This window comes from Salvia splendens, chromosome 8 (genome assembly GCF_004379255.2).
Source record: "Salvia splendens isolate huo1 chromosome 8, SspV2, whole genome shotgun sequence".
Lineage (NCBI taxonomy): Eukaryota > Viridiplantae > Streptophyta > Magnoliopsida > Lamiales > Lamiaceae > Salvia > Salvia splendens.
Window position 1 is genome coordinate 1,629,758 of NC_056039.1, and position 11,275 is coordinate 1,641,032.

Below are 11,275 nucleotides of genomic sequence, written 5' to 3' on the forward strand. Positions count from 1 at the left end.
AATGTGTAAATCAAAACAAATAAAAATAACATGAACTAAACAATAGAGAGCATGCATGAACTTAAATCACCATAACAGATTATGGTTTCTACAGACTCCGCTTGCTTGCTTGCTGCGGGGGGTTTTTAAGCATCGACAACGACGAGATAGGGGGTGTGGGCGATTGTTGTAGAGGTTCAAGATGTTTTTTGATTTGGATGGGAAGGACCTTCCCATTGAAGAAAAAACTCATTTGAGGATGATGATTCGTGGTCGAAAAACTCACATCATACGTAGAAGTCGAAAAACTCACATCGTAGAAGTCGAACCCTCCACCTATAAGGTGTTTGATTAAAAAAAATAATAAAAAATAAAATAAAATGTATTACTTGATAGATACAACATCAGACTGAGAGTTAATATCAGAAAATTACACAATGTTAAGTTTTTCTATTGTTGAGTTATGCAGTATATATTTTAAATTCGACTAACCTAAACGACGACGTCTAAGATACATCAATCGAATTAATATTCACAAATCAACAATTTATACGAAATATTTCGCCTAAGACAATTTCAAACAAGGTTAATAGTAATCTTTTAAATCTTTACATATCTTTCGAATTTTATATTAGGCGAACACGTTTTTATTGTTAACTTAAGAAGCGCGTTCTCATTCAATATACACAGAACAATCTAGAAGAGAAATCTGGACCCTCCTTTCCATAATCAACGGCCAATACTTAATCCAACAAAAATTGAAAATAGAAAAGAACAAGGAAGAGAATTCGAGATTCTTCACCCATCGAAGGAAACTAACCTTGCCTAGTCCAACGGCCAGGATCGCTCCATCGCTCCATCGCCACCGTCAGTGAATTCCCTATTAAATTCGGCCCTTGTTTCCCTCACAAATCACAATCGCATTATAGACTGCTGTTTCTCTCGATCGCTTGTGATACTTAGTAATCGAACCTCTCAATTGAGGAGTTAATTCTGAGTAATTGAATATGTTTGGGAGAGGCGCGCCGAAGAAGAGCGACAATTCGAGGTATTATGAGATTCTCGGGGTGCCTAAGACGGCGTCGCCAGAGGATTTGAAGAAGGCGTATAAGAAAGCTGCGATTAAGAACCATCCTGATAAGGGCGGTGACCCTGAGAAGGTATTGTTGATTGATTTTTTTGTGTTTTTGGAGTGTGCGAGGATTTACACCGAGTGTTATTTAGCTCGATCTGTGCTGATTCGCTTGTTTGAGTGATTTATACTATTAGTTGAATGGTGAAGCGATTTGCAATTGTTGATTGATATGGTTATTGTTGATTTATTTTTTGTGTTTTGGAGTGGGTGGTGAGTTCACCGAGTGGTTTTTAGCTCGATCTGTGGTAAATTCTTTCGTTAATTGGTTTATTTGAGAATTTCTTGTTGATATGGCTGTCTCTGTTTGGTATGGGAGATCGTATGTGTTATGTTATCGGACATCAATTTAGGGTTTTTGGATTATAATCCATGGGTAATTGAATATCTTGTTGAATTTTTTCTGATGAATTGAATTGAAGACTGGTATTTTGGCCTTTTGGTGTAACGGTTTCTGGATTTTATGAAATCATTCAGAAGTTTCTTCTTCATTGACTAAAATGTTGAACGTTAACTAGGTATTGTGATGACAAATATTCGGTTTTTAGAAGTTTGATCGTCTTATTGATAGCTAAATGTAGTGAAACAAGCCGTTTACTGAATTGTGTGCATTGCTTGAGTGATCAAGTATGAGATAACATCATTAATTGCTAATTACCTGTTCATTGATGCGTATGCTAATTACTAAGTAGTAGTAGAGTAAATTATTGTGATATAGCAGTATGAAATTGTTGCATCATCAGCAATAATAGGATGATAGTAAATTTTAAGCATGGGAAGTTTTCTAGCCTTGTTGATGCTTAGTTTGATTGATGGACTGAAATGATGGTATGTGATGCAGTTCAAGGAGCTTGCTCATGCTTATGAGGTGCTAAGTGATCCCGAGAAACGTGAAATCTATGACCAGTATGGTGAGGATGCACTCAAGGAAGGAATGGGTGGAGGAGGCGGCATGCACGACCCATTCGATATATTCTCCTCATTCTTTGGCGGGAGCCCATTTGGAGGTGAGCAATGTGGACCGAGTGCTTGTTTTCAAGCTTCCTATAGTATTCTTGACTGATTTTTTATGTCTCTTCAACCAGGTGGTGGTAGCAGTAGAGGAAGAAGGCAAAGAAGGGGGGAAGATGTAGTGCATCCATTGAAGGTGTCTCTTGAGGAGCTCTATCTTGGTACAACGAAGAAGCTCTCTCTGTCACGCAATGTTATTTGTTCCAAGTGTAGTGGGTATGTTTTTGCCCACTTTGGCAGTGTTCGTTTTGGGTGACCTGCTTTGCTTTATACATGAATATTGTGGCTAATGTGGTTTGATGGGATCTTGTATGACAGTAAGGGATCGAAATCAGGAGCTTCCATGAAATGCTCAGGCTGTCAAGGAAGTGGTATGAAGGTCTCCATCAGGCAACTTGGCCCTGGCATGATTCAGCAGATGCAGCACCCGTGCAATGACTGCAAAGGTACGGGAGAAACCATCAGTGATAAAGATCGGTGCAGCCAGTGCAAGGGTGAGAAGGTTGTCCAGGAGAAGAAAGTCTTGGAAGTCCATGTTGAGAAGGGAATGCAGAATGGACAGAAGATCACTTTCCCAGGAGAAGCTGATGAGGCGGTATGTATGATAGTTATATCTTGATTGATCTCGTGCTGTATTGGCGTTGAGATGTTCCTGACATGATATGACGCGTTTACTTATGCAGCCTGATACTGTTACCGGAGATATAGTCTTCGTGCTCCAACAGAAGGAGCATCCCAAGTTCAAGAGAAAGAGCGACGACCTCTTCACCGAGCACTCACTGTCCCTTACCGAGGCCCTCTGTGGTTTTCAGTTTATCCTGTCTCACCTAGACGGCAGACAGCTCCTCATCAAGTCCCACCCAGGAGAAGTTGTGAAGCCTAGTAAGTGTTTACATACGTTTTCTCGGTTTAGTTTAGCTCCGCGATGATTATCCCAATGTGTCAGGATTCACTAATACACTAACCTATTACAGATTCATACAAGGCAATCAACGACGAAGGAATGCCAATGTACCAGAGGCCCTTCATGAAGGGCAAGCTCTACATCCATTTCAACGTTGATTTCCCAGAATCCCTCGCGCCAGAGCAGGTTGCTGCCTTGGAGAAGATCCTCCCTGCAAGGCCGCAATCCCAGCTGACCGACATGGAGATTGATGAGTGCGAGGAGACGACTCTCCACGATGTCAACATCGAGGAGGAAGCCCGGAGGAGGGCTGCGGCCCAGCACCAGGAGGCATATGATGAGGATGACGAGGACATGCACGGTGGGGGACAGAGGGTTCAATGCGCCCAGCAGTGATGGGAGGGCCTGAAACAAGAGAAGTTGTTTGGGTTGTGAAAGTTGCTGCTGCTTTATTTTTTGTGAAACCATACTTTGTCATAAATGCAACACATTATTCCTTCAATGAAGACTGTTGCTGCTTGTTTTGTCTGTATCTCATCTATTTATTATTAGTGTGATTGCTATTATAGCCTTGATGTTGTTACTTAAGCACGCCAAGATCCCTTTTTCCTTTCCATGAGAGGCTAACTATTTGAATCTGTGTAGCATACCAGCATTGCCTAAAATTTTCCAAATATTTCTATTTCAAACGCGAATGAAGGTTACACGTACTCTCGATAAATTATTGCCTTCTCTTTCACAAAAGTCTCAACGACAACTCAAGTCTGTCAAATATACAAAATCTAACAACAACAAAACCAAACATGCTCAAGCAACAAAGGGAGAGAGACTCGAGGATGAGAGAGTTGGTTCAGAGAAGGCGGTAGTGTGACTAAGGTGGCAAAGGCTGCTCAATGGCTTTCTTGCAAGTCTCGGTTCAGAGGGGAGATCATTCGCTGCTCAATGGCGGGTCTCTTGGACTGACGCTTTGGGCGTCCGGCTTTGCCACAACCTCCTTGGGCGACGGTTCATTTGGGCTAATGCCGCCTGATTCGTCTGAGCCAGCGTCGTCGCCGATCTCTTCTAGCTCTGGCGATACCTCCGCATCCTCCTCTTCAAGCGCGATCTCCGCATCCTCTGGTGGTCTGTGGCTGATGGGATGTGGAGGCATAGACGCCGTAGGCGGTGGCTGATGGGACGTGGAGGCATCCGCAGATCCCTCACGTCGTATTTCAACGATCTCTTCATCACTATGTACGAACTCCGTACAAGTGGGCGGTGGCAGTGACTGTTGGAACGTGGAGGCATCCGTTGGCTCTTCAAGCATTGTGCTTTATAATTCTAATAAGGTGGGACTCATTTTCTACTGACACACTTTTATTTCTATTTCTCTTACATTATTGATTTTGCATTAAAACTCGTGTCATTTTAAAAGTTTTTATTGTTAGAGGACGAAGTCAGAAAGTAGTGTCCTTTATAATAAATGACGCAAATTTTAACGAATATGAGAAGAATTATAGTACTACGAAGTAGATTGAAGCATAGTGAAGATGAAATAATAAAGAAAATAGTGGGATTTGTAAGAGTTGAATAGAAGTATTAAAACTCATGCAAGTTTTCAATCACTTTTTAAATACAAATGTATTATTGGGAGTTGATTATATATGAAGAAAACATAGAGTTTGACATAATTTTTTGTGCAAGTGATTAAATTCAAAACCTTCAATTTTTAGATCACATTCTTAAATTAACTTGTTAATCTCAATAGCTAGTTTGTTGAGAATGGATTGTTTATATTATAACATAGATTGAACAATTCCATGTGGATATAAAATAAAAATTTCTTGTCAAGAATCATAAGAACCTAAGTAAGAATCATATACTGATAATTTGTAATTATAAATAAAACCAATGTTATCTTAGCAAAAGAGTTGCACCAAGAAAGCTACTCCATATCACAAATAAAACTAATGTTATCTTAGCAAAAGAGTTGCACCAATTCCAGAAGAGCTTTGTCTCTCACCATTCATGTATTTCATCAGCAGACATCAAATGGCAGTCACAGCTCAAAATGAGCTCACATTCTCCATCACAAAATTCTTCAAAGTGAGAAAGCTTGGGGTATACATGGTCGTAGATATGTACTCATTACAATCCTCTCGAATAAAGAAGTCATAGTAAGTTTTAGTCTTGTTGGAGTAGTAGCATAGATTCTCCCTATCACATTCCATCAAGATGTCACCATTCTCGAAAACTTTGAACGGGAAAGCATGAAGTACAGAATATCCTCCGAAAGCTTCGCCGGTTAAAACTTCCTTTGTCCAAGATTTTTCATTCCCATATTCCTTCATCGACCAAATTGCAAGCTCCCGAAAATTTGTAGCAGTTTTATAGCACAAACAGAGGCAATCCCTCAAAACACACAGTGTCTTAATAATGTAGGGCTCTATATCAGGAATACAGGGTACAGCAAAGGTGCTAAAACGTTCTGTTTCAAGATCAAGGCAAGAAATCCATTCAACCAAGTCATCTCCGATTTTCTCAATTACCCTCCAATGAAGATTTCCATTAAAAAGTAACCCTCCAAGTCTGTCAAGAAAACAGTGCCGGCTACCATGGGGAACTTTTCTCCACATTCCGGTTCCAACAGTGTATACTTGGCTCTCATTTTTGTACTCATGTCGTGGTTTTTTGTACTCCCCATGTAGTGGTTTTTCTAAGAAAATCCTAACCACCTTAAATTGGCCGGTCGTTTTGCTCACTCCAAATCCAAAACTCCATGCAAGCTGATCTCTTGAGGTGGTTTGTCGAGGAGAAGGGAGCTTGATATAATCACGTGTGACTGGATTGCACAGGATAAGATCACCATGATCGACGCCTCTTAGAAAGATCAAACCGTTAGCTGAACTATGGATTGGCTCATCAAAGGGCAGTTTGAAGTTGAAGGCTGTATACGGATGACACTCCTCATTGCATAGCTCATCCACAATTTCCATGACGTCGTATGACTTTGGGTGTGTTTCAATAGCAATGCCCGGGACTGATCTAGAAAGATGGGAATTCACAAACTCAGGGGTAGCGAGAAGAACAAGCCATGGCTTACAAACACACTTGCAAGCCATAGCGTCTTGAATGGGGAGCCTTGAGATGATATTTACTATGATATCTGATGGAAGATATTCGAAGAAATCTTCGCCCAGTTTGGAATTACCCATCTTGATGTAATAACCCCTTGATCATTAACAAAAGTTAAAATGTAAAACAGAGCAACATCAAATTATTAATCTGACTAGGCCTAATCCCAAATCCATAATCCATTACAGTTCTAGGTTATATATACACAAAATTGAGCAACAAAATCTCCATATTATAGCATCAAAATGCAGGAATACAACAAAATTGAATATAAGCCTAAAGCCCTAACGCATTTCACAAGACTAAATCCGGCATATTTGTTACCGTACCGATAAAGCAATATCTACAACAAGTAGATAAAAGAGTAAAAGAAGCATCAATTTACTGCGAAATCCCGATAACAAAGGCATATTACGAGAACAAACAGAGAAATAGAAAGCTGTAGATGTGAAATAAAAAATGCTTATTGTAATGATTCACCTTATGTTGGAATGCGGTGGAGACGGCGGAACTTGAGAGCGGCGCCGCTGCAGTCGTCTGTGTGCTCGAGACAAATTGATTCGAAATTTTATGACGATTTTGTGCCATTTTTTTTTTAATTTGTATAAATTATTTAGTTATTCTGTTTTTTTAATTTAGATAATTAAATGTCTTTTAACTCTTGACTCTGTCTCAATTAGGGTTAGAGTACCCCAAAAATCAAATGTATTTTTACTGTGTTAGTGTGTTGTATGTTTATGTATATACATGGTGTATGTGTTAGGGTGTGTATGTTTAGGTATATACAGTACTGCATGGTTTATATGTTACTTTGTTAGTATTATTTTCCTATTTGGGAATACTTGGTATATGTATATGTATATAGTAGTAATAAATTAGTAGTACAGTACCTTTTTCTTTGTGCAATTTTTTGCATTTCCAAATATGATCATTAGTAGTTAATAATAGTGAAGTTATGTATACAACAGTGCAGTACATTGTAGTTAATTTTCCATTAAAAAAAATTCAAAAATAGGGATTGGATACCTGATTTTTCGGGACTGGATACCCAAGTCGGGTATCCGGGTATCCGATTTCAGTTTCGGATCGGGTATTGGATATTTTTTTTGGAAATTTGGGATCGGGTATCCGAAATTTTCGGACCGAGTATCCGCGGGTACCCGAATTGACAACCCTAGTAGCATCTCTATCTCCAACTTGTATTATTTGATTGTGTTAAGATTCATATTATTTTATAAATTGTATTATTTGAGTATGAATTTATGTTAAATTAGTAATGTTGTGTGGTGGTCGGTTTCAAACATTACAACTATTGAAAATTTGAAACACATTCAAGTTTTTAATCTTTTATAAAATGTAGATGCATGCGAGTTTATTACATTTGTGCAACTGATTAAATTCAAAATCTTCCATTTTCAGATCACATCCCCAAATTAATTTGTTTATGAATATCTAGTTTGTGATACTATAAACTACAAATTTCTTGTCAAGAATTATCAAAACCAGGAATAAAAAAATGACTAATATACGTAGTCTTTAATTGCAAGATATAAGAAGAGGGTTGTGTCTTTCATATCCCTCACCATTCATCAAACTACAGTCACAACTCAAAATGAGCTAACATTCTCCATGGCAAAATTCTTGAGAGATAGAAAGCTTGAGGCATACATGGTCGTAGAGATGTAAGAACTAGGGGTGGGAAATTATACCGAAATATCGTAATACCGGACTTACCGTACCGAAAAAATACTGAAAATACCGATTTTTCGGTATACCGCAGTTTCCGGTACGGTATGATACCGTACCGCAGTGTTTCGGTACGGTAACGGTATCAATTTTTCTATACCGCGGTATACCGGTATACCGATAGATTATTATATATATATATTAATATTAAATGTGTTGTAATATATATATTACATTTATATATATTATATTAAAAAAATTTAATACATCAATTAATACAATAAAATTAAACATTCAAATGATAATTTATTCAAACAAATTCAAAATTAACCTGAATTATTTTTTTATCAACTCATCCTATTAAATATAATAAACACAATAGCACATAACACCGAAAGAAGATTGGAAATACGATATCGGGAATATGTTTCAACATAGCACATTTGAAAGAATTTGTATTAACTCACACCATTTAGTATATGATTCTTTGTGTAATGTCATATTCCAAATATACAAAGTAATTAAAATTTTTGTTTTATTCTTCGTCCCACTTCATAAAATGTCAATTAAAAATATGTGCAGCTGAAAATGAATCAAATCGTTTAATTAGTGTTTAATTCATTGTATGCTATCTTATTTTATATACTACTTAAATTGAATGATGAATAAATAGGATACTGATCAGTCATTCTTAATTCTTAAAGAGAAATAAATGTCCAATTTAAATTACTAACTAGTGTCACTCCCGTGTGATGCACGGGTCATTTTAATTTCTTCATATTTATTTCATTATGCGAAATAAAAGTTGTGAAATGATAAACAAAAGAATATTCGACATCCTCTTACTTTGGATTATACTTTTTCAATCACATTAACCCCACATAGCCACAAGAGTGCGTTTAAATGCCACCTTTTCTTAAAAATGTCAATACGATCACATTAAAATTTCAACACATATTTGTGTTGACATTTTAATAAATTGTCTTGACATTTAAATATCAGACTTAAAATTAAAAAGCATTTTAAATCTGTGAAAATATAAATTAACCGTTGAGTTATAACTGCAGGAGCAAGTTTATGTTGCAATAATTAGGTGTTTTGATATATGGATGTTACACTCCATACATTTCTTTTGGTTTGGTTGTTTGTGTATTGTGATTATGCTCGACTATTAATAAAGGTTATCAAATGCAGGGTCATCTTCAACGATTTTTTGTGGAATTTTGAGAAATGAAGACAACGTGGTTGCAAGAAATGAAGATAATGTTGTTGATCATGACTTCATAAATTGTTTTAGATTTGAATGTTGAAGTTTTATTAATTTGAATGCTATGAACAAGATTTGATTGTGATGAAGTTTTATTATTTTGGGCTTTTTTAAATAGTTGAACACTTGAATTGTTATTTTAAATATTTTGGACACAATAGGTTTTTTTTTCGGTATACCGTTACCGTTACCATACCGTTATTACGGTGTACCGTACCGTGTTTCGGTATACCGTTAAAAACGGTATACCAGATTACAATCTCCTTTGCCCAAGATTTCTCATCTCCATATTCCATCATCAACCAGATTACAATCTCCCCATCAGCCGTAATATGGCTTACACAGAGACAGCCCCTCAAAACAGATGGTGTCTTACAATCACGTGAACCTATGCCACAAGGAGGAGGTACAGAAAACGTGCTAAAAAGTTCTGTTTCGAGCTCATCCACAAATTCAACGATTTCGAATGAGTTGGAGTGTGTTTCAACAGCAAGGCCCGGGACTGATCTAGACATATGGGGATTCACAAACTCAGGAGTAGCGAGCAGACCGAGCCATGGCTTACAAACACACTTGCAGACCACAGCTGCTCGAGTGGGGAGTCTTGAGAGGATATTTACTATGACTTCTGGTGGTAGATATTCGAAGAAGTCTTCACCCATTTTGGAATTTCAACAGCTTTCCTAGATCAACGTGATAGCCCCTTCATCAGTATCATAATAAACAGGAAAACAGAGCAGCAAAATATTGATGTGATCAAAAGTAACACACTTGAAAGTGTAATTTACAGCATCAAAATTAAGGTCTCCAAATCTGTAAATTTGGTGTGGCTAATAACAAATTATGCAGAAATCCAAATTTGATAGTTAATTTTTTCAACTATTTCCCACATTCTCTGCAATTCTCACTCTAAATTCACTTAATTTTATAGTTAATATCGTCAAATTTGTGCATGTACTTGTATAAATATGTTTAGCGTCCAGCTTAATTTGGGTAAATTAAATTATTAGGCCATCCACAACGCTGTTCCTATACCGTTCCTATACCGTTCCTTAAACCACTATTTGAGGGCCCCACTGTACTTTTTTACTCCATTCCTTAACTAAGGAACGGAACCTGCAACCCTCCGTTCCTTAACCGTTCCTTAACCGTTCCTTAAATTACTATTCATTCTATTTCAATTTTTATTTTTATTTCCAACTAAATTAAATTAAATAAACACACTTTATTAAAAAACAAACATACTTTATTAAAAAACAAACATACTTTATTAAAAAACACACAATATTAAAAAAAATTACAACTTAAACTTAAAAAAATTAAAAAAAACACACAATTCAAATCCTAAAAAAATAAAAAACACACAATAAAAAACACACAATTAAACGTGGGAAAATAAAAAAACTACTCCGCCGGCGAATCATCCTCCGGAGGCGGTCGAGGTTTAGGGGGAGGGGGAAGACCAAGTAGTCCTGCCATATGCACAATTCCGTTCCACCAGGCCGTGTATTGGGCGTACGAGAAGCGGGAAGTGTCCGCCATTGTGGCGGTTATGTACGCCACCATAAGTGTGTTCGAGCCTCCTTGTGAGCCCGATCCCGAGGCCGACTGGCTTGATTCTCCTCGGCCCTTCCTCGCTCTAGCCGCTTTCGCCGCCTTCGTCCCTTGCGGACGACGGCGCCCACGGCTAGATCCCTCGTACTCGGCGGCCGTAACCCCAACCTCCTGCGTGCCACGATCACTGGGCGCATCGGTGTCACCAGACGAGTACTGGCCGCTCGTCGTGTGCTTCGTCCGCTTTGAGGTTGATCCCGAGCTGGAGCGGACACCACCGGCCCACCTTTCCTCGTCCTTGACGAGCTGCCAAATATCAACATATTTGAACTGTACACCGGTGTCCTGGTGGAAGGCGCGCAAAGCCGCCCTCAGTATGTCGGCGCCCGAAGCTCCGCTTTGGTAGTGCGCCGCTTCGGTGGAGTAGATCCCGCAGAATTTTTTGACCTGTAAATCGACTCGGCCAAAGTGAGCACGAAGCATTGTATATTTGCGCTTCCGGGCCCCTTTCGGCTTAGTCTCGTGGTAGACAATCACGGACCTTTTCCCAGAAGCACTTGGCGGCTTGTTGGTTGCCGACGATGGGATCATATGAGACGGTGAGCCAGGCGGTGTACACCGCCTTTGT

The 11,275-nt window shown here is 38.4% G+C and overlaps 2 protein-coding genes across 2 annotated transcripts; one reads left to right on the forward strand and one right to left on the reverse strand.

Annotated features, from left to right (window-relative positions):
- Positions 1 to 834: 834 nt before the first annotated feature.
- On the forward strand, positions 835 to 3,609 carry LOC121746180 (dnaJ protein homolog). The gene is made up of 6 exons (XM_042140103.1): positions 835 to 1,139; positions 1,953 to 2,118; positions 2,197 to 2,338; positions 2,441 to 2,717; positions 2,806 to 3,004; positions 3,097 to 3,609. The coding sequence occupies exons 1-6, from the start codon at positions 987 to 989 to the stop codon at positions 3,420 to 3,422; spliced, it is 1,263 nt and encodes a 420-aa protein (XP_041996037.1). The 5' UTR covers positions 835 to 986; the 3' UTR covers positions 3,423 to 3,609.
- Positions 3,610 to 4,870: 1,261 nt separating this feature from the next.
- On the reverse strand, positions 4,871 to 9,755 carry LOC121744614 (F-box protein CPR1-like). The gene is made up of 3 exons (XM_042138210.1): positions 9,343 to 9,755; positions 6,621 to 6,704; positions 4,871 to 6,236 (listed from the first exon to the last, which is right to left on the reverse strand). The coding sequence occupies exons 1-3, from the start codon at positions 9,753 to 9,755 to the stop codon at positions 5,072 to 5,074; spliced, it is 1,662 nt and encodes a 553-aa protein (XP_041994144.1). The 3' UTR covers positions 4,871 to 5,071.
- Positions 9,756 to 11,275: the final 1,520 nt, after the last annotated feature.

Bases quoted from the DNA above. Each gene is read 5' to 3' on its own strand.
- LOC121746180 (XM_042140103.1), top strand. From the start codon at position 987: ATGTTTGGGAGAGGCGCGCCGAAGAAGAGCGACAATTCGAGGTATTAT. The intron at 2,119-2,196 runs GTGAGCAATGTG...CTCTTCAACCAG, and splicing joins TGGCGGGAGCCCATTTGGAG to GTGGTGGTAGCAGTAGAGGA. The intron at 2,718-2,805 runs GTATGTATGATA...TTACTTATGCAG, and splicing joins CAGGAGAAGCTGATGAGGCG to CCTGATACTGTTACCGGAGA.
- LOC121744614 (XM_042138210.1), bottom strand. From the start codon at position 9,755: ATGGGTGAAGACTTCTTCGAATATCTACCACCAGAAGTCATAGTAAAT. The intron at 6,705-9,342 runs GTATACCGTTTT...CGTCATAAAATT, and splicing joins GCAAAGGAGATTGTAATCTG to TCGAATCAATTTGTCTCGAG. The intron at 6,237-6,620 runs GTGAATCATTAC...TTAATGATCAAG, and splicing joins CCACCGCATTCCAACATAAG to GGGTTATTACATCAAGATGG.